Source organism: Microplitis demolitor, chromosome 8 (assembly GCF_026212275.2).
Source record: "Microplitis demolitor isolate Queensland-Clemson2020A chromosome 8, iyMicDemo2.1a, whole genome shotgun sequence".
In the NCBI taxonomy this organism is placed as follows: Eukaryota; Metazoa; Arthropoda; class Insecta; order Hymenoptera; family Braconidae; genus Microplitis; species Microplitis demolitor.
In genome coordinates this window covers 16652546-16677439 of record NC_068552.1, presented here as the reverse complement: position 1 = coordinate 16677439, position 24894 = coordinate 16652546, and the positions used below count along the sequence as shown (strand labels likewise).

At 35.5% G+C, this 24894-nt stretch overlaps 1 protein-coding gene across 5 annotated transcripts in view; it reads right to left on the bottom strand.

The window, feature by feature from the left end:
* The window catches only part of LOC103578861 (homeobox protein homothorax), a 262266-nt gene that overhangs the window by 163194 nt on the left and 74178 nt on the right, over nt 1-24894 (bottom strand). For all 5 annotated transcript variants that reach the window (XM_053741611.1, XM_053741613.1, XM_053741612.1 and 2 more), the window contains exon 7: nt 19174-19303. In XM_053741611.1, coding sequence (XP_053597586.1) covers nt 19174-19303 — 130 coding nt within the window. The remainder of the gene's footprint in view (nt 1-19173; nt 19304-24894) is intronic.

Here is a 24894-nt window from a genome sequence, read left to right as displayed (position 1 = left end):
TTCCTTTTTGCGTTAGACTTATACATTAGTGTTGAGTAAAAATAAGGCAGTTGATGGTATAGACGTTAAGTAAAATGTGTATACCACCCAGTGAGGGAACTAAGACCCAATATTCTGATAATACCGGTACTTGTGGATTAAGATAGATCTGACGTTGAGTAAGTACTGGACGTGTTTTCTCCAGCTTCTTATAGTGAAGGAAGTAACCCGAGCTAACTATAGAGAGTAATTGAGGGTAAGGAAAAATTCTACAAAATTGGAAATAGCAATTGGTAGAGTTAAAACTTTTGAATAGAATCGATTTGATGTTAATTAACTAATTTGATTGGTAGAAATTTAATTTGTGGAATTTGGGTCACGATAAATTAGTTTAAGATTTGTAATCGTGGAAATGAAAACTGAGAACATCTTTAAAGATATATGATAGTATTTAGTATCTTCTTTGTGGGTCTACTTAGTGACACAGTAGTGATTATCGAGTAAAATATAAATCAAAAGTCGATATACTCTTGGAAATATAATTAAATTATAACTGAAGATAAGATAGCAAGATATTTGAATCGACAAACTCGTGGAGCGATAATTCAAGGCTTAACTCGATTCGAGAAAGCTCTGGCTAATTAAATTAACACTTGGTGCAGACGAGTCTGAAGCAATTTCATCTGGAATTATTTATGAGCTACGATTGAATGCATATATACAGAGAGTGTTTATGTGATACTTTTAAGTGATACCAATTAAATTTTTATTTAGCACTCTTTAATGCCACGTTTTACTTAAAAATACTTTTTTTACTATCTATTAATTATCCTTTAATTTATTGACTCAATTATACTGTAAGTGAGACATGGACATAGACATCAATTTGTCTGATTACCCGGAGATTTCTCACATCCCATTTTCTCGCTTGCTCAACGATCGCGATTACAAATCATTCTAATGCCTGCATACTGAGTAGCAAACAAACCAGTCGTTAAATAACCAGCAACAAAAAAAATGTTTGAAAAATACCAGAGTTCATACTAGTAATTAGCAAAAAATAAAATCCGAAGGCATGAGACTCTCAAAGGTAATTTAATGATAAAAGTCATCAAGTTATTCAAATTCTTGCAATCACTGAGACGCGACAGGCCGATGTAATTATCGCGGTATTGCGTGAATAATGTCTTTTTTATCTACAACCTCTCTGTATAAATATATATATGTATAGAAATGTACGTAGACTTTTTTCACACAGTTTTTTGACGTCATTATGCCAAGCATTAATGTATCGCGCAGCCTTTTACCCCTCGACCTTTTTATTTTTCCCCGAGCTCTGAACCCCAAGACAACTTGCATATTACGTCTTAGTGCCTCCCCCATTGGTGGCGCAATTTAACGTCTTTACACCCTGACTCGATGAGTAGAATACACCAGAGTACTCTATACTAGTATCGACTAATGAAATCAATGGATGCGTGCTGAAGTAAAACACGATCGTCGACCCCCGATGAGCGTTGAGTATATTGAGCAGTTGCCGGGGTGTGCAGACCTCACAGCCACACCTCGAGGGTGGCTAAATCGTTTTAATTTCCGAGATACATTAGAGAGCTCGGAAAATCTGCATCAAATGTAATACTCTAGATTGAAACGAGGAAATAAAAGAATCAAATGAATACAGATATACACCGAGGTTGTGTTTTTAACGACGCTCTTAGCGGGGCAATCGATCTTCGAGTGACAAACAGAGGTCGGCGGAGGTCATGCTCCTGTCATTCTTTTGAATCACTTATTATTTTGGTTATGAATATCATAACTCACAGTCTAATGCATTTTACTTGATAAATATTTAATTAAACTCACGTTCTTTGTGGCCATGCAATAAAATTCTATGGGCTTGAGACTTACCTAGAACAAAAAAATTAATAAAATTATTAAAAAAGTGATAAATGAGCTTATTAAAAGTTAAAGTTAAGATACTAATTAAATTGGCTGGCATAATGACTGAAAAAATTAAAATTCTTTCTGGTTTTTTGTGAAAATTTTAACCTGCATGCAGCTTGAGATTTGATTAAACGGATACTGTGGCTCGGAGATCTTGAAATTCTGTATGATTGGATCCGAGTTTTTAAAATTATTTCCATAAATAGAGTTCTAATGTTGTAGTAAGCTAATACTGAAACGGATGCAGACTTTTCCGTAATGTCAACAGAAGGCTGAATTTATTTCCACGTAATTCGATAAGCTGAGTCTTGGGTTAAATACACAAGTGAAATCAAATCGTAAGAGAAATAATTGAATTGAATGTAATAATGATAAGTCAAGTTGAGATATTTGAGGAGTTAATAAAATTTTTGTGGTGATAAAATAGAATTGAATTTTCTAGGTGAGAGACAATAATAGACCGATAAGTATAAGATGGTATAAGAAATAGGAGAAGTAAAGGCATAAGATGGAAAAACGATTGTAACAAAATGTTTTTAAGACAATTGGTGAAGCAGCTGTAGGTACACTTGGTGGTACCGTGATAGCTGTGAAAGAGCCCGAGTAAAGGTTCCTCAATAAAAAAGAGTTTGGAGTAGGGGTTCGGAAGGTGTAGCTAAGGGTGAGGACAGTATTGTCTTTTTACGGGCTTTCCAGACATCGGTATGTTCTCCAAGAAGAATCTACTTTCTCCGTTGAACAACCCTGATCGCTATTTTCTTCTTCTCTTTGTTACTTTTTCTTTGTTTTTACTTTATCACACTCACACACTAGAAAATCTTACAGCCGGATCTTCTATTCGGCTCACACTTTCTTTTACTAGTACGAACATTATCCAAAAGAGATCACCTTTTTACCGGTCGTTGTGACCTCGTCATTCCACCCTTATCTTTTACAGCAGCAGTAGCAGTATAAGACTAAGAGCCGTCAAGACGAAAAGTGTAAGGAGGGTTACTGTAAGTCCGACGTGATGTTCAATGACGAGGTCGTCAAATCCTCGAACGATTGAAAATTATACAGGGATCAGTTTTACGACTGAGATATAACTGAGTCCAGAAGTTTACAATATCCATACAAAATTAATTTTTAGTCGCCTCTTACTCAGACATAAACTCAGCTTGGATATTTTTTTTATGAAACACTAACGATTATTTAAATTTGTAATTAAGATTAATTGTCGCACTATTAATAGAAAACGTTTTCAGGTAACCCGCATATGATTGAATAGTAGCTTTGCTGTGACAACGCACCTGGAATTTTAATAAAGTGAAGATAAAAATTATTATGACACGACTGGTTAAAAAATTTCAGTTTTTTAATAATTCTATTGAGGACTGAAAAAAAATATTGCAAGTAAATTAACCACTGGCTCAAGGCTTACATAAAACAGATGGCTCGTATTTAGATACAGGTACAGATTGTATTTGAATAAATTTACAACGAAAATTTCTAATTAGAAAAGCAATGGAACGAAATTAAAATAAACATTGAAATGAAAAAAATATATTTCGAAAGGCAAAAAAATATTGACGTATGGTGTTGGTTAAGAGTTTGTGCGAATGTTTTTGGTATGTAGTAAGCTTATTCATCGTCTTGAGCTTCGTTAACGGGCACATACGAGCAGACTGGTTTAATTGATTGAACATGATTTTTACATGAATATATAGGCATCTCTGAGTGTGTGTACATAAATATAAATATATATATTGTATGGACGTATGTATATTTTGATGGAATAATAAAAACAAAATTGGAAAGACTGGTGAGGCTGACAGCGTGAATATAAATGAGACGCGGCGGTTAATGCTCGTTATAAATTCAGATAAACACCGGTCGTCGGAGAGAACGGTATAATTGCCTGGCATATGTACGAGGATCGATTGCGATCGGCAGAACGGTGATTAATATCAGGGCAATATCGGAAGAACGACGATTCTACTCTGTACTGTATCATATTATATTATATAAGCGTATAAATGCACATACACTATATATATACGTCTACATATATGTAGATGCTATGTATGGAATAGATATTGTGTGCGGGTACCCATAGTTCGAGGCTCAAGATCAATCGCAAAGGAAGAAACTAAGCGAAATGCAGCCCGCATTGTTACACATACGAAGAAAAAGATTTCAAATGTTGATATATTGAGAAAGGATAAGCGAGAAATATGTTCTGATGTATGAGAAGCTTCATTGATATAAAAGAATTATTATTATGATTAGAAAAAAAATTTTGTGATGAAAATATTGTCGTTTTGGTAATGAAACAATTTTTAACAGAAGTGAGATCAAATTTAATTTCCTCGGTGGAAAACATAAGCAATTTCACTGCTATCTCAGAGCTTCTGGGTCGTGGGTTTTTGGAGACGGTGTAAGTGGGAGACAACGGACCCTTAGACGTTTTTCTTTATCCATTTCCGGAGTGACAGAATAAAACAAAGGAATAAAAGAAAGCGAATGGGAGAAAAGAAATGCGTGGGGAGTGTGAAAAAGTAAGCAAAATGAATTGGTAAGTTTTAATTAAGATGATATCATGAGGGAGTTGGGCGCCATTGGCGGGCCGTGTCGAAGGGGAGATGAGACGAGTGGTATATTACCTTCAAAGTATCAAGGGTAATGCGCGAAATCGTGCAAGGATGGAAAAATATAACGAAGAAGGTATCTAAGATGGAAATGGTTTAGGTTAAAAAGTAGCAAAGAGAAGGAAGCGGTTGATATTCTTTTTGTTCATGCCAACTATTCATCATCGGTGACACATCTTGAGATAGTAAAGGGAAAGTCTCTTTCGCTTTGCACAACTCACTCCGTGGGGCCCTCGGGGTTTCCTAATGGACCCGACTTCGATCCTACCACCCTCTAACATATATATATATATATAAGTTATACAGTATTCTCACTCGTACTAAGAGAATCTTCTCAAGACTTTCAAGGATTTTAATTTCCAACACTGATGTCTCTCGGGATAATTCAACTTCACTGCTTACTGCGACAACTCTACGATAACAAATATATCATGCCAAAAAATTTTCTTGCTAAAGAAATATTTTATCGACTTTCAAGAATTTTCATTGCTCATAGAATTGATAAGAAAATTGAATGTGCGCGATCTTACCGTGCCTAGTTTAGCGTCTCTAGAAATTAATTAAGATCTTATAAGAGTGTGGATCACTCAGAAAAAGAAGTGACCTTATAAATTATAAGGAATAACTGTTTATTAGGCGCCCCCAAAACATGGGAATATCCAGTAAAGGTCTTGAGTCTCTCTTACAAATCTATAACAACAGTAATTAATATTATCTATGATAATAGTAATTAATTTTACGGTGATGAATAAAAAATACGGTAAATAAGCGATATAATTTTACGCGCGAAACGTTATTTCGAAACAACTTATCGGTAGTGACTAACTCATTTCGAAAAATTTGTCCCTGCGTGGGTTCGGACGTCCATCCTCGTCCACTTGTGGGGGAGTTTTTGTTCCTTTCAGCTGGTGGTCAGCAGAGTTGAGTTCTGCTGACCACCAGCTGCAAAACTTCGATTGAAAGAACAATTCAACTCTTTCAAAATAATAGAACTAAGGATATCGTCGTATTTGGTCTTTGAAATTATTTACAATAATTTCAAGCCCTTCTATAAGAGTGGGCGTCAAGCCACCCGTCACATCGAACGTTTTTATACCGTTCAGTCAGTGACTATTATTTTATTATTTATTTCGAAGAAATAAAAGAATTCGGTATTTACGATATTTTGTATTTCTATTATTTCTTTGTTTATATTTTTATATTTTTCGCAATATAGAGAAATAAAAAATGAAATATAAAATATTTCCGGACGAACAGCAGTACGGAATATAAACCCCTTCTATTTTGTGACAGGTCTCTAAATAACGAATGAACTTCGCTACTTGAGTCGCGGATAAAAAGAAAATACAAAATATAATACAAAAAATACTATATAGAAAGGGTGTCTGTGGGAAATAACGTAATCACACTACGTGTCACGTGTGACGTGCGTGCATATATGTATACTTTTCTTGACTTGTCTACTGTTTCTTGGAGCAGCTACCCCTTAAAGTTACCAGCCAACGCTTCCACAAGCCCCACGATGTCTGTTTCCAGTACATCCCGTGGGTGGTGCAGGACTCACCCAGGCACGAAGAGTATGTGCATCAGAATGAATAAATAAATATATAAAAAAAAAAAAGAAAATAAGGAACTAGAGAATGAGAAAAAAAGCATTTGAGATAGGTGACACATCCCCACCGAGAATCCCGTGGGAGTTGCGTGATAAAAACAAATAGCTCTTGAGATAAACAGAGTGAGTGAGAAAAGTACATAAAAGGTGTAGAAAAACGGAAGGGTAGAAGTGTCTCCACGTTCTTTATCCCACGAGAGGTAAATAAAGAAATTACTTGCTGCGGAAAACTCATGAATTCGTAGAACGCCTACGACACATTATATATCTCCATCTAGATCTAAAATTACCTAAAGAAAAAACAAAATGAACCCTAAAAAAAGTTTAACTAAAAATAACAATTTAAGCGATGGTGTAAAAAATTCTAGCTGAATTGCAAAGTATACGGAGGAGAAGTATTCAGATTAAAAAGAAAAATAAGTAAGCAGTAAGAAAATACGTTTTCATGCGACCTTTCCCATGTTGAGGCCGTTAATAAAGTTAAGATTGTATTATATAAGAAGGGAATGATGATCGCATAACAACGATATAAAGTATATAATAATAATAATGATAATAATAAGATTGGGTGGATGTAACGATGTTTTATAACGACGTGGAATGGCATTGTGGTGAAGAAGCGAGTGTCCCGTCGACATACAACTCCATGGAATATTTAAGCCTCGATTTCATATCCTCGCGGGTAACCAAGACGCTTCTCTGTATTCCATGTAGCCCTGTACTGTCTGTTGGGTGATATTAAACTAAGCGAGACCGAAAAGCAACAAAGAATAAAAAATAAAACAAAATTCGCAGCCGCGAGCGCGAGGTGAAAGGTGATAAAGAAGAAAGAAATAATGTTTGAGATGAAAAATGCTTTGGAAAAAAAAAAAAAATTACCCAGTTACTCCGCCTCGATATTTGACACATAATGGAATGAAACGCTACCCCAAAAGTTAAGGGTATACTTTCTCAGTTACCGCTAAAGCGAAAACTGTCATTATTATTCATTACTCGGTGTTCGATTACTTATTTATATTTACTCAAGTATCTTTTGACTCCGTTAACAATTCACAAGTCCATTAAATATTTATTGAGACTGTATGTAGTTTTGTTGAGTACTGAACAAAGTATTGATGCATAAATTTAATAATTTATGGATTGCCTAAAATATAATTTCTCAAGTAAAATTATTTCGCGAAAACGTTTTCGCTAGAAGAGCTTAAGCATTTATAAAGTATTCAAATAAACTCCTAGGTAAGACGTGTACTCGAGTATCTGTCATCCAAAACGTTTTGCGTCTTCATCAGATACACAATGATATGAAGATCCACCCTCTTATAACACTGGGATCCCTAACTGCTCTCTCGCTCTCTTTCTCGCTGTAATATCTACTAGTGGGACTTTCTCGGTCTTGAGGTCGTCTGTTTGACAGAAGCGTCTCACTTGCACGAAAGGAGCGACCTTAAGATATTAAGTACTTTACCCACGATTAAATCTCTCTTATTGTACCAACCGGTGTCAGACAAGCGGTGTGTGTTTCACCCAGGGTGCAAGAGAAAGAGAGAAGTAAACGAGTCAACTCGACTCGGTAATGTAGAGTGTAGAGTGCAGAGTGTAGAGCTAGGGAAGCAAGAGGTAAAAGACAATACCCCAAGAGCCGGTATATAGGAGAGACAATTGCTCAGTGAGCGAGACGCTCTTATAACTGCTGTATAATTTCCTGCAACGACACCTTCATTGTACGCCCTGGCATTTCATTCTTATCGCTCAAGCACCGCACCAGGCTACACTACGCCGTAGTATTAGAGATGAAGCAGAAGAAAGGGATGGGAATGGAGATGAAGATGGAGATGGAACGCACGAAAGCAAGTGCAGAAACACTAAGGGTTGGTTTGTGTATACAGCCCACACTGAGGAAAGAGCTTCTTCTACTGGTGAATAGAAGGAAGGCCAAGGGTGTAAATGAAGATCGAGATTGTCAACGAGAATTCACCCATTGGGTTCCGGTAAAGTTATAACCGTAAACACATCTTTCATCGGCTCATTTACTTTCTCCTAATTTTATTTACATTATATATATATTTGTGTTATAAAATATAAATATTATCGTATTTACATTATATTCATTGAGTCAACAGCGTGAGAAAAATAATCATTGACATTTTCTCCCACGATTTAAATCAAACCGACAGATATGGACGGGGATCACTCAAGAGCAGCACCAACACAACTCTGTCTGTTGAAAATGATCTCAATCACGGGCAAATATAAATAACAGATAAAAATCCCACCGAGGGTCTAAGTTCGCCCCTTGTGTTAGTGAAGAATCTGTTTGTTTTCTCAACACGGCTGACCCGAAAAATCCACTTGAACTACGCACTGATGCACGCGCAAACATACACACATTACATCAGCATCATCTCAAATCATTACGTTAACCGGTTTCACGTTCAATTTACAAACCGATCTGCCAGATCTCCATCATGATAAATATCAATTATAACTTAAGAATGATGATCTCAAATTATAAATCTCGATAAAAATAATTTTGAAATAATCTGTTTGATCTCTGGTAGATTTGCAAACAGATTTAACAAAATTCATGTACATCAGTTGTTATATGCGTATAAATAAGATACGCACTTTTTTACAATCGGTTCGCTACGCAAACCAACCGCAAAATCGGGAATGAATGAAAAAAATGACAATGCAACGGCACACAGCATCACTACAGCTTCTCTTACACGTTTCATTTTTGTTTCCCTTGTACGCGTACTATTCTTCCGGGGTTTTTTTTTCTGGCGCGAGAATTTACTCTCACTCTCTTTCTCTTCGCTGGCTATTCATTGATGTCGGTGAAAAAAAAATAAAATAAAAAAAAAACAGGTCGTTTTAAAGAGCGCAGTGATGCGTGCTGCGTCCGGACAGGGTGGTTTAGTTGTCTCTCCCCTCAGTCATATTGTATCGCGCTTCGCCCTGTGTATTTTCGTGTATACATCTATACCATGGGCATAGAATGGTATCTGTACATAGCGAATTGTTGTATACACTTCTGCTCTATTGAAACTACAGACGATCTACGCTAAGAGTCACGGAGATACGCTATTATTACAATAAGAAAAAAATAAAATAAAATAAAATGAAATAAAAAAAGTAACTATTGAATTCTTCAACAATTGGACAATTGAATTACTACGGGGTCGCTGGATAATTTTAGTGTTTATTACTTAAATGTATAGCTACGAAATGTATGATGATGGTATTTCTCATGATGATCATCATGATTTGGTAATCGTGTGTGCTAAATAAAAAATAGTTACGTTAATACGCCGGCTGTTACGCTATAGTTGTTGAAACCGGCTCTCATCTTGAGCAGATAATCAACGGGACTCCTCGTTTATAACCCAGAGTTTATTTCGATAAGTATAATAACCCGTAAAAATTAACAGACTCCTTGATTTCACGTCTCGTTGTTTTATTTTGTTAATCAACTAAATATAGTTGTTGATGAAGAGCAAAACAACCCGCTCGTAAATGCTGTTTGTACTCATGTTGTATAATTTACAACAGATTTTCTGTCCCTCGTAATAATAGTCTAATGATTTAGATACCTGTCAATTTATTTTATGTACATGTTATATATACATATATATATATATGCGCGATTCAATAAAATGATCCATTAACTTTTAGCGTTTTATTGTATGTATAGATATAGATATGTATGCATGATGGTTTTTAATAAGCTGACTCGTTATTTCGACTGTCATAATTCTGGGTTAAAGTAAAACGTGATTAATTAGTGGTGATGCAAATTAAATCAAGTTTTGAATAAAAACAGTGGGATTAACGGTATTAATATCTGTGAAATTTTAAGTTAAATGACATTGATATATTTTTAAATAATTTATTTCAACGTGTATCGAATTACCGACAAATCACTGAATTTAAATAATTTAAATTATTGAGAAATTTATTTTAAACACTTAAATATTTTAAGTAGTTTTTTATGTTTTTTATCAATAATACAGACATTAAAATATTAATTTAAAAATTTATTGAATAATTAATGATCATTTCAACATAAATTTAAAATCTCATTCACCCTTTTTTATGCTAAAATTTATACACAAAAGACATTTAACGTAATAATATACACAACACATGTGTAGTAATGTGAACTATTTTAGGTGTCATCAGAAAAGGACGAGCCCTCAATTCAAATTATCATTCTCCCTTGGCTAGTAACGACGACCCTTTTAAGCTATTCCATTGCGTCCCCACGTTTTCAATCATACACATCACTGACTTTAATTATTACCGAATTTAAAGGCATTCCACTTCGCCACAGCTTATTTACCATCTCTTTCTCTCTCTCTCTCTCGCTTACACAATGTCATTTATCCAATTCCACTATATCTTAACTGATCTTTACTCTCACCATTACCTCTTCGACAGCCCCAAATCCCCAATCGTCTTATTTTATTCCTCAGAACTAAAACCCCCCTTCTATACTCGTAATAACAACTTTTACGTAAGTAAAGTAATCGATCGCGGCCTCGTCTCTTTCAAAATCAGTTCAAAATAAATTAAACTCGTCTTTTACCTCACAAAATACTCTTACAGCCAAGTAAGTACAAAAAACGCGATAGATTTTATCTTAACATATAAATTTACATTTACATTAACATTTAACTTTGACTTTGACTTTGCGAATTCACAGCAGAAGGTCGTGGCTATGACTCGTGATACAAAAATCATTACAATTCAAACCCACTCTATAAAACATTTGACAATAACTCTAAAACTCACGAAGCGTACAAAACCACAAGACACAACCAACTAATAATTATTAACAACTCTTGACAACGTAATTATTCACGCGACACCTTCAGGCAAGCATTAGTCAACTCCAACAACACAACACTCTATTAGTTTATTTCAATCACTTATTACTTATTGCTCTATCGTAAATCGCTTGGATTTATTTATATTTATGTATAATCGTGGGCGTGAGAATAAATCTCTTACATCTAATAAAATGTACAGTTAACTATTTATAAAAACTGTCTCTGAGTATAAAATTATCCACAGTAAATTTTTTTACCCAATGAAATTTAAAATCGTAAATTATTAATTTTGTCTTTAACAAACGACTCGACATTTAACGACGCATTTACGTGGCACGCGTAATAAAAGTAACTTTGTCGTGAGCCTAAAAAATAAATCTCATCTGGTTGTGCAGTAGTTTCAGTCTCAAAGTGTTCTATAGAGCAAAAAATTAATAAAAAAAAAAAAAAGTTCTAAGCCATGAAGAAGGGACATGTGTCAAATGTGATGTAGAGAGCGTTTATTTAGTGGTTTTTGAAAAGCCATATCTTGGCGGCAAATTAGTCGAGATTCGCAGTTTGAAACAATAATTTGAGTACTTAGTAAGTATCAACAATAAAGTCAGCGGTGGAGATTGCTTCAAGCTTGAGAAAACTAGCCAAGAGTGAGAAATATTATTGAGGAAGTAAACGCGACGTCTTTTTGCGAGCTGGTTCGTTTAGTGTCAGTATCAGCACCTGTCGCGGGTATAAGGGACGCCCGCGTGAGCGCGCGATAAATTTTACTCTAGCACCGAAGCTTTATAATGATCAAATGCTATCCAGTTAGCAGTTAAATTTACGCACGTAGGTTCGTCTGGCCACACTTATCATCTCGCTCACAGCGACAATGTATTAATTTTTATCCTTGATTTGGCACACGAAGCCTGAGACTTTCTGACGAGGACGTTACTAAACTTTTACGCTGCCCACATGTGAGCGCCGTTTGAGGAGTAGTGTCTTTACATTGCTCTTGTATCTCGATACTTGTATGAGGTTTGTTGTGCGTGTGCAGTCCACGTCACCGTGCTCTGGGTAAAGCTTCCCGACTACAGTGTAAGTAAAGCGGATGAAGACGAGAGAGCAAGTGAGATAGATGTAAGAGAAAAGGAGAAAAGATACGCTTTCGTGCGCGAGCTTCACCGTGGTTATTTTAACAACGTGGCAACCTCTTTGTAGACCACATGCTTGTAAACCAAGAGCAAAGTCTGTTCGTCCCAGCAGAATAAAAAAAGACATCTCTTCACGTTCTTCTGCTCTCGTCTTCTCTTATATTTTATTTCACTCTAACTTAATGTTTTATATTTTTATTTTTCTTTTCAATTTTTTTTTCTGTATATATATATATATATATATATATATATATATATATTATTTTTAATTTTTTTTTAATCTTTTCTTCCTCGTCGTCAAATAAGACCGGTCCTCGAATGTCCAACGATGGCTCCGCTACATAACAGCAGACCCATCAAATTCACAGAGTATATATATTTGAGTCTGAATTCTGTGACGCTGCGGTTTAGTTGTTATATTATTAATCGTGTGTTGTGATACACATAACTACACATATGTATATATTTATCATAACTAAACGTTAGTCGGTGTCCAGATAGTATTATATATCTGTGCATGCAAACGTGCGGCTCATTTACTTTCTCTGTCGACCACTTCTCTGAAGTATTTTTACCCCGACAACTCTTCACTCACCCTGAGTCACGCGTTATATTTAGCGTCACGGCACTCGCAAAAATATGTCACAGCCCTCATATCTTTATCTTTTATAAATACATGTATATATATATATATAGAAAAAAAATATTTAAGGTGATGTGTTCTTTTACCCCGATGGCCTTCTCATCGCTTTTTAAACATTTATTATTTTATTTTATGTTTATATAAACTACAAAAACATTTCTTGGCTAGCCTTAAGCCAGAAATTTATTCGCCCACTGCAGAGTAATGCTCGACACACGCTGAAATTAATTTAGTCACTGTCATGACGAATTATAAATCGCTTTGAATGAGTTTGATTTTATGCAGATAATGAATAAAAAAAAAAATTCACAGGCTACAATAAAATCCAGAGACATCAAAACGATTAAAAATCTTTTTCAACTGAAACAGATATACTTTTCCAAGCAATCTTTTTCGTTTGGCCTCACAAAGTAGTTCTTCTTTCAAGTTTAGCATTCACAATGCCTTCTCTGTAGTGAAAATGATGAGAGAGTTGGAACAGCGTGCTAAGGGTAGAAAGGAGTAAAGAGACGCGAGGGGGAAGGGGCCATCAGGCACGAGAGTATAGGAGAAAGGGGGTTGGGTGTGGCACGGCGGTTTTACGGGAGATAGCGAGGGAAAACGGTGTGACAACCCCTCTTTCTCGTCACGGCAAAGTTTCATCACCGACGCGACGCAAACTCATTCTCAACCCACGGGTTTCGAACTTGAACCGAGAACTTTGGCTCTCCTCCTCGTTTATTCCGGATGACTGCACTTTCCTGCTTCCATCGTCGTCGCAACACTCGGGAGATGGATCCCTTTTACTCTTTTTATCTTTCTCTCTCACTAGCTGGCTTGTTCATTCGCCAAAACTCTGCCAGCCTCTTCCCTATTTTACAGTTTTCCTCTCTCATCTCTCTCACTCACTCGCTCGAATGCCCAAAACTCAGAAAATCCTTAAACTCTCTCTGAAAACCCAAACCAAGCCTCCGAAACGTCGCATAGCAATTTCATACTGTCGCAAAGACTCTCTTGAATCTTAACTTTTTTTATTCTCTGCGTATCCTAGATATTAATGTCAATTTTTACAGTTCACAAATATTTTATTCCCACACACTTATTAAGCCTCGATTAAAATAGTGGAATTATTTCTCGAAACGATTTCACGAAAGCCTGAATTTTTACTTTAATTATTTACCATACTACATATCTCGTTTAATAAAATATAACAATAAATTTATAAGTTACGAATAATCAATGACTATTAATAAAATAAGCATGTAAAGTGGTTAAAGTGTTGTAGTTGATAAGATAAGCGGCTGGTGGAAAAATCCAGGAGAATTAAAAATTCTACCGCTCGAATGATGATGTGCGATGAATCCATAATGGTTTAACGTTGTTATAAACTGAGATTTCTTGTGTCTCAGGGCACTGGAGTGCTCGTAGACGAGGGAAAAGTCGTCAAACACCCTTTGCTTGTGAAAAGACTGGAGCAGTAGCAAAAGCAGAAGCCGAAGCAGCCACAGAAGAGGCTCAAAATGGATAAAATTCACGGGCCTCTGTCATGGGGCGTAATACCCCAAGGAATGCGCGGAAGATAGAAGGATAGTGCTGGTACAAGACTATGCCGTTATATTCGACTTGGACTTGTATTGGGTACAGTAAAGAACCAAAGGGGTGGCTTTCTGCCTCCACACCAGTAAATGGTGAATCCTTGCGGAAAAGCTCTGAGACTTAGACTTTCGTCGGATGAAATGGTGTTTACGGCGGCACTCCTCCTAACTTAAAGTATGTTTTCTTATTTTTACTCTACACTACACTAGTGTAAGATATAGAAGACCAGTAGACTCAGACTAGTTTGCTACCCTTATCGATTTTATCTAACTAGTTTTTTGTTTCAGCTCCCGAACCGACTGTTGTGTGCCAGCGCACATAAATATCAACGAAATAAAAAAAATAAGCTCTGCTAAATTTAGATAAATTTAACGACTCTTTTTTTTCTCATATTATTTTTACGGTCTTTAAAATGCCGTTTGAGAGAACTTTTAAAAGTTTTGTGTTGGTAATAATTTTTATTTTTCTTTCACTTTTTATATTTCGAGGATTAAGGAATTGAAAAAATATGTTTTTTTACGAATATTAAGAAACGATGCTTCTGAGAAGACAATCAAAGGAACAAAGTCGAAAAAACTATCTCATTTTCTCTCTCAATCGTTCGATGAGAGCACGGCCCGGCTATTTATGCATGGACGGGTTAAAAAAATATAAAAGCTCGTTAATATATACACGCTAGCTGTATAATATATATATTATATTCCACACTAGCGTATAAAATACTAGTGTAGCAGGCGTGAGCCATGGCTGAGTGAAGTTTAGGTTATCTTACGTGCCTCAGAACAGCTGTCAATCAGGGATTCTCAACTGGTGTCGTCTTAATTCATATATATTTCAACTTTTTCAGACCGTTAAATCAGACCCGTACATTCAATAGATTTCCCAAATTAACATTTTATTTAAAATAAAAAATCAATTTGCATATTAAACTGATCTTTGGATTCTAAAGTTTCTATTTTATTATTATAATTATAATTATTATTAATGCATAGTAAAAATAAATACGAGCTATAGGTTTGTGGTTGAAGTCTGACGCAAGATGCTACGATGTGGAGTTGTATCATGCGAGCAATATGTGGCCTCGAAAAAGCAGAGGAGAGTATTTTAAAAAACGAAAGTAAAAAAATGATTTAAAAATAAATAAAAAATAATAAGGCGACTCGCGTGATCCAGTTGGCATCAGCAGAAAAATATAAGCAGAAGCGAGTGGAGCTGTGCCGCTAACCTGACCGCGCGCAAACGCTCAGGAAATTTACAGCATGCGATGATCTGAGACTACAATCATTCTGCCCTGGTTGGTGCATATTATCTATTTCTTTAAAATGGCGAGTTGCTGGGCTCTGAGCCCCGCGAAAAGGGGCATTGAGCTTCTATTATTCTAAATTATAATCATCAACTTTTTAAAATGCCTATGCGCGATTAGATATTCTTTTTTATGAATAAAAATTACTAGACGATTTAGTGCACAAGGCTAATGCCGCGAAACATTTTCTATGTCTGGTAGTTTTAAAAAATTTTTGTACATGTGCTGAATTTGTAGACAATGTAGAGTAAAATGAGGACAAGCTTTTTCGGATAAAGTACTAATACAGTATTGAGTTGAATTTAAATGGATAAACAGTTTCACTGGTTTGTTTTTTTTTTTTTTTTTTTTTTTTTTCGCTCAATTGCGTCTGCAATTGCAGACTAACACGAAGTGTACTTCGATAATGTAGCTATCGATATAGCAGGCATATATATATATATATATATATATATATATATATATATACGCTTGGATTTGGAAACTGTACGTAATTGCTTCGATATTTCAGGGCCCCGGATTTAATTGATTTTTCGTCGCAGTGCACGAGCGATCTTGCAACGATACGAAGTGAGTAAAAAATATATAAAAAAAAAATTTAACGGAGAAATAAATTGAGAGAATAATCACCCAGATAAATGGGCAATTTTTTTATCACCCACGCACTCTGACATTTATGAGAATAACGATGAAATGTATTTGACGCGTAAAAATAGAAAAAAAAAATTGAATAAAATTTTTTTTTATTATTTATTTATGGTAAAATAATTATTGAGAGAATAATAGAGATGTAGGGTATCAGCAGAAGCTACGTTGTTAACAATCACTTGGGTTGTGATTTTTTTCCGCGGTTATATCAACTAACGTCATGTTAACAAGAAGCTAATCACCCTCGTGAGATAAGAGGGCGTTCGAGACGAATCAATGGACTTCGAGATTCATTGTTTGGTTTGATAATATGAGAATCTTGTAGTTAATGTTAAATAAAAATTAGTAATAGAGTTTCTAAAGTATAAATAAATATCGAAATAACGTAATTTTAATTGGCGCAAGAGGTTTAATTATGGAATAAAATTAAAATTAATGAGATCTTGATGGAAATATTTTAATTAAAAAATAAGAAAGAAGAGTCGATTATTATAAATATTTAAAAGATCATAAAATTTATTTTTATATTCCATTCAAAAGTAACGTACGGTGTCTTAACGACCTCGAACTGATAAAAATCAGTGTGTGTGCACGCATCGAAAATATCCGAGTAAAGATGGCAATAAAAATAAAAATGATTAACAAAAATTAAATAAAAACTCGCGAAAAAGAATAACGTGTGAAAGTTGTCACCAAGAGAATGTGGTCCACGTAGCCACAAAATTACCAATAAAGGGTGCCGGTTGCTTGAACGTGGCTTGTTCTTACCACGTTTTACGCGCCTCCGTGGCGAAAATGACCCGTGGAAAAAAAAATCTTAAGTAACAAAGTAACATAAAAAAAATAACAATAATAATAGTAATAAAAAAGCAAAGAAAGAGAGCGAGAAAAATGCGGTGATACAAGGTGAGGGAGTTCACGACATCAAGGCCTCATTATACCACAAGAGCGTTCTCGGCAGCTCGTCCGCAAGAGCAAGAATGAGGGATCTGAGGGGGCTACGGAGAAGAAGAGGCTGCCGATAACCCAACGATACGAGGGACTCTCGAAACACTGAAAACACGGAATCAGCCTCATTACTTGTATCTTAAACCCTCCCGCCGATTCCAGAAATCCTCGTCCACGATCTTTCGTCTCATTCGTCGGAGCTCCTTCTCACCGTCAGAGCTCTCGGGGACGCAAAACTTGTCGCGTGGGACGAGACTTTCGGCAAGAGTCTTCATGCAAATGTCCTCGAGTGACCTCAACATTTTTTTTTACTGTTCTTTAAATAAAATTGCGTTTAGCCCATCAGCATTTGAATTAAAGATACTCCTAAGTAACATTATGTGCTATTTTACAACCGGGGTATCAAAAATAAGGTTTAAGGACCGGGCAATTTTTCACAAGTGAAACCAAACACGAGCGGGTAAACGGAGACTGACAGATAGTTATCTGGCTGCAAACAGGCCAGTGCGTTAATGAGGGTTTCAGGCGCAAGAGGGAGTGGACCTCATCAAGCCGTGCTTGTGTGAGTGTATTTTATACTTTCAACCGTGTGTGAGTTTTAACATCGACCTTTACCTTTCGAAGGCAGACTCAAAGCTCGATCTATTGATAGAAAAAAAAAATTTATAAAAATGTGTGCGTGTAATGAAGACTAGCAAATGTTTTAGTCGGACGCAATGACAGGGACCCTATAGTTGATCGCTATCATCAACATCAGGCTAACCTAGGTTATTCAATAAATATGTATATATATACGCATACACATTTTATAACAAAGTAGGGTATACTTGAGTCCAGACGCTCTGTGGACTAAATAGTCCCGTGATACGCTCGGTTTTTTAAAAAATATATACGAAACGCGAACAAACAACTTGCTCATGGTATACAGGCAGATAAGCCGAGTGAATGTGTAGTGAACCCGTCATCGAGGATCTTTAAAAAATATAAATAATAGTATAATTGAGAATTGACGAGTGGATAGCATGCTAAAGTTGGATTTTATCGCGCACGAAGTCGATTTGTAGATCGCGTATTTTTTTAAAACTCCGTGGTACTCAACCTATTGATGTTTTAATAATAAAACTTTTATTGTTTAAATTATTATCATTATTATTTTTTTTTCTGTCAGACTGGTGGCGCTCATTGATTATTGACGCGATGTTTTATCAGTTAACTACGTCACACCATTGAAGATAAAAATTCTAGAGTGTCAGGATGGTCAAGAGAGAAGAAAAAGAACAGACATGACCGAGTCTTAATGAATCTTTATGGGATGGTGTCGTGAACTTGTATTCCCGTCCGGTGACGGACTGAATATAACTCGGGCATCGGACACGTTGTCCAGTGGCGCAATCTTCATCTCGACCGGTACACATTTTTCCATGCCCACTCAATTATATTTTAATTTTAAAATTTAAATTTTAATCACCAGAAAAATAAATTAATCAACTTGATAAATAAATAACGTATTGATTTAATAATACCGGGGATTAAAATAATTTGAATATTAATGAATATGTATGAGAATATTATGAATATAATTTATAAAGTACAGAGCGTCGACGCCATTGGGATACAGACCGCTCATTAGCCCCGATAGTGGCGCGACAGAGTTAAAATGTTTACGTGTAGCATGTCTGGATTTGTAAAATCGTAAGTAAAGGGTGGTTACAATCCTTTAATGTCACTTGACGTCGAGTGACTGTCATCAAGTTGTTTGATGAAACATCTCATTCAAATAATAAAACAATCACTCAATCTTTTACTCCTATCATCACAAGTATTTAATATAAACACTCTCTCATACATCAAATATATTTAATATATATATAATTAACTTGACAGATGATCGTAATAATAACAATAATAATAAACGTGATGATGATTACTTACCAGGATCGGATGAGTCCAAACTAGTGGGTGCCTGTTGACTGAGAGGTCCAGGTGTTCCACCACTTCCTGGACTACGTGCGTCGTCATTGGCGCCCGCGCCGGGATACGAAAGTGACGAGGACGGTGGCCTCTGTAATACAAAATATATACGTATAGAATTAACAAGCTCATTCGTCATCACTTGACGAGAGTCAAAGCATCATCATGTCGCACGCGCACGTGATCTGTTCTTTCTGCCTCCATCAGTTTGCTCACTTACTCAGTGAGATAGCAATCTTACATTACATGTCTTGGAGATTATTTCAGTATGTACTTTGACTACTCAGTGTGTTTATTACAGACTAAAAAATAATAATGACGTTGAGGGATTGATGGGAATGATGATTACGATGATTAGGAGCAAACATCATCGCGAACTACATCGTCAAGTGTATCACAGCTCCAAGTAAAGGGGAAAGAGGTTCGCGCGAATGAACAACAATGAGTGACAGCGACTCCCACACATGCATAACCACCAGTCTGGCTCGTCTTCTCACTGTAAAGTGCCGTTCTCGTGTATTTAACCCGCGATGTCAGTTTCTTAAGCGAAAGGTGTCGCGGTTTGGTGTTAAGTAGTTACAGTAGTAGATCTAGTATTCACAATAAGCGTCCGTGGAGACTAGTGGATATTTAATTGAGCACGAAACAGCAGATGAATCAAGTGAAATGAAAATGATGACCGGGAAATGTAAATGAGTCCGATCAAGTTCATCGCGATTGTTTAGTAGGCGAGCTTTGAGATTTAATACTCTGATAGACGTATTATATTGTAATGTATGTATATTTATACACAACACGGATAGATGTAAAAAAATTCGAGTGATAGTCCCAGTGGCCTTGATATCTGCCAACGCGTGGGCTTGAGCTGCTCAAGCATCTATTTACCACCGCGGATCTGAACAACTGACGTCACTTCCTACTAAACGCCTGGATCAACGGTTTTTAAGTGGTCAGGGGGTCCCACTACTACGTGACTTGTGTCGATGCAGTGATAAACGGTTATTTGACGCGTCAACTCAACGCGCACTCGTTTACATTTATATATATATGTATATATGTATATATATGTGCTGTAACAAATTACAACACCGCTCAGTACATAAATATATACGGCTGGTTTTGTCTTACAGTTCTTAATATTTAATGTGTGTACATCCAAGTACCTAAAACTCAACTCAACTCAACTTAACTCGACTCAACATTTTAGTTTTATTTAAGAGCATATACTTATTATTAATTATATCGAGAGTGTGTAAGTGTACACAGACGCTTGACTTTTAAAGCTTTCATGATGAGTACCTACACACCGATGAGTACGACACACTTTTATCCACTCTGCTCAGTATTCAGTACTCTTTAGCCATCATAATCACACTCGACTCTTTATACGTACATATTATTAAGGCATAATAATTTCATGCCCGTTTAATAGTCACACTCTTAAATCTTGGTTCGACAAATAAAATAAAAGTGAAACCGGATGTCTGGTCCCTTTTAAAATAAATCAGTGCCCGCATTTTGTTTTTTATCACTCACTATCCAAGTAAATGTCAACTCATATTTATTAATATCCAGATTGAGATTTTAGCTGACAAAATTTACTGCCCTGATCAACCGAAGATATTTAATAATTATATATATACATATATATTTAACGAGACATATAAATCAATGCGTGGGAATTATTCGTGTTAGAAGAATAATAAATTGATTACGAGGATGACTTAAGAGAGAAAGAGTGTTAAGGCGTGCGCCAGCCGTCATCGAACGACGGAAGACAATAAATTACATGGAAGCCCCCAGCTACCACTCTCTGGCTCTGGCTAGTTTGATCGTCGTAAATATAAACAGATATTTACCTACTAATACTACTTTTACATACATTTTTATAAACCACATCCATGTAAACGTGTGAAAGACTTGATTAACTTTTCGGACGTCCACTGAATTATTTTTTTATTGCGTTAATTAAAAACCTTCTTTACTCCTTACATTTATGAGCCGAGTTATCTCGAGATAGACGTACAATTTATTTTAAATACTAATCACCAGATATTTTTATTGTCTACAATCTACATACATTAATTTATTAATAAATTAATTTTATATTTATTATAAAACGTTATGTGTAATTATGCAATTAGTACAAACGGGATAGTGAGTAGTCAGCGTTGACTGGTTTACGGCCGTGATACGTTAAATCTCAGCAATTAATTTATTGATATATATATATATATATATAAATATATAAGCATAAGTCGTGCAAAAGATGCTGAGAGAATAAATATATGAGGAGAGAGAAAGAAGTAGGCATAAATATATATGATAGAGAAGCAAAGTGACCAGATAATCTAGACAAGACAGCAGTATAACATTGCCGGTAGGATTGCCCACCAAAGTTGCAGTAAATAATATTAAAGTATATCTACAATTCACAATGAGAGTTTAATAGAACCAGAGAGGATAAAATTTTTGTATTTATAAGCTCGAGTAAGAGAATACAATCATCACATTGGAGTCTATCGATACAGTCGTGAATTTCTCGAGCGATACACAGCATAATCACTGAGCCTACTTGTATACACTACTGTGTAGTAGTGAACCGCGGGCTTCTTCAGGACCATAAATTACAATTTATTGCTGAGGCAGCGCCTCTCGACGGATTATCTTACTGTTATGTCGGCGTGCTGTAATTATATTTACATTTTACACGTAATTGAATTCCCTTTTTGGTTACTGTCTGATTATTACCAATTGTTATTCTATTTATTATTATTAATTATTTATATAAATAAATTGAGTGAGTGAGACATTGGACTAGCTGGTTATTCAAGGTCACTAAAAGCCCCTTCTCTGTTTCGTCATCATTATCATCATCATAATATCTAGACTTTGGCTGTATTGTATGTTGCCACGTAGACATGTCCGTGATGCGAAGGACACGTTGAAGAAAGACCGAGAGACAATTAAATAGTAAGGGAGAAATCTACTATTGGATAAATAAAATCAAAGTAAGGGCTTCAAATATTTATTTAAATAATATTGATGTGAAATAAAATATTAATTATGGCTTCAAAGGTTACTTGCTCGGTAAGTTCATCAAAAGATGTAAGCGTATAAGAAATAGCGAGAGGTGGATTTCATGTAAGAGCGAGACTTCACCGATCGCGAATGAAAAATAACTGGAGTTTATTATTTAAAATAGTTAAGTTGATTAAAAAATAAGTTATTTAATAAAGTCACTGTAGATAATTAAAATATAGTTGATGGAAAAATTTTTAAGTAAAATTTTAATGAGTATGATGATGAGATCTCGAGGCGGCCTACGCTTTTAAATTCTCAACGGGTGTTTAATGACTAAAAGAGTCGAGTATAAGAGCACATCGATAACTATTTAATGCCATAAAGTAAGAAGGCGAAGAAGATATAAGCCGAGTTGAGTGAATCCAAGGACAAATTTACTGATGAAAGACAGGAGAGCATCTCTATGCCTACGCTTGAGATTTACATCTTAACTCTTACCTCAATGATATTTTCTTGAGAACTTGTATTAATATAATATAAGTAATAGCAATATTTATCTATCTGTTTGAACATAAACATTTGCAATAATTCAGACACTCATATCAGACGCTGAGAAAATATTCAAATAAAATTCTATTTCCATACGTGAGAAACAAGATTTAAATATGTTTATTTATTTTTATAATTATCCTGTATTGAAGAAAAATTATTCACAACGGTAACCTTTTAGTTTTCCTCATCCTGTCTACTCGTCAACGGCGTCGCTGTCGAGGAGATTGTCGCTTTAATATCGGTATTCGTGGATGTCTGCAGCATGTAGGGACACGAGAGGTGTGTAGGAAAATGGATTCCACGACAGACTCGGGAGATAAGTCCCCGTGACGGGTGACAAATGTCAGAGCGATTACGTATATCGGCAGTATACGATTTTACTCTTTTACTTTAGTTCTCGTGGAATCCAGAACCGAGAGCTGAGAATCGAGATACGCAAGATGGTTGGCTCCTGCGTAAAAGTCTGAGTGATGACGCGAGCAATGCCTCGATTGACGACATTTCCTTACTCTTTACTCAGAATGCTGTATGCTAAATGACAGTCGACATACATACATGTACCATCTCTGTAGAGATATACATAAATGCACTTTAAACGTTAATAAGACACATATCAATACAAGATATATATCCTTGAAAAAAAAATTTAAAAAGCTTTATTGTTGACAACAGAGAAAATATAAAGAAGGTCATAGTTTTCGATGTTTTAAAGACTCGAACTCAACTTACTCTGATGGATCTAATCAACATTCCTCCCTAATCACACTGGCTCCAAACCATCACTCTTAGTCTTATATATTCGTATACTACACAAACTCAAACTCTCTTACTCTTACTCTTATTTTAGTTTTGTTCCCTGTCTTTATATATGTATATATATATATATACACTCTTGAGTCTACTTTACTGGCAACTCAGCTCCCGCATTCATTTTAATTTACTCGCACAATAAATTAGACTCTCAAATGATCACGACCCTCAAAACACGCCGCCGACATTGCTTCTTTGCAAGAATTACTACAACTTTTTATGAATAACTTTGACGTAATATATATATTATTCTAGTCACTCTATATAATAGTATGAAAAAACAAAAAAAAATTTATTTTTTTTTCATTTTAATCTATTGTTCAAGTCTAGACTGATGTGAAATTTCAAAATTATTTAAAATAGACATGCATATATTTAGCACTCAGCTGAAGAGAAAAGGGATCGTTCGATTGGCGATAACCGAACGCCGAGAGAAGGCGAGCGTTAACGCATTGGATGACCACTCATATCCCGCGATGATGGCCACGGTGGCGACGACGTTCTCGGCTAATTGCTTTCCCGTGTTGCTTTTGCTCCCAAGGGATAAGACTGCTGCACCGGTTCACCTCTCTATATGTATGGATATATATATACATATATATATATGTTCGATGACATCCTGGCTATATCACCCTCGTACAACACATGCATGTAAAACTCAAAGCACACCCGTTCCTTATTTTATATAAATATATATATACACGACAAATAAATATTTATTCTATAAAAATATAACTTTAATGAGACTTTGTACTTTTATTTCAATTTTTTTTTTTGCTCTACAAACACTTGTGTCAACGGTAAATGATGTGATGAAGGTAATGAATAAAATGTTTATAAAAATAAAACGAACAGGAGTAGAGACCTGGTATATAAGTATATATATATATATATATTTAAACTTAACTTAACTTAACTTGTGTATTAGTAACACAATGAACGCGGAAAAATAACGCTGACAATTTAGCCTGACCGCGCACACACAGCTCGCGTTCTTATCGCGAGCTGCAATCGCATTAGCGAACAGTGACGCCCAGTCCAGGCTTTCATTAGTGAAAAGTAATATAATATAATCGAGAAACGAGTTTTTTGACGTTGTATTATATAGAGAGTCAAGTTTACCGAGTCACCGGCAAGAATTAGGTCTCGTATATTTTTAAAGTCACACAACAATGTTTAAAACATTTTAAATATTTCATTTTTTCGTAATAAAAAATTATACGAAATTTTTTAACCCCTTGAACTTTTTTATAAATTTTATTACACGGCGCTGATTGACGATGAGCACCACTGGGA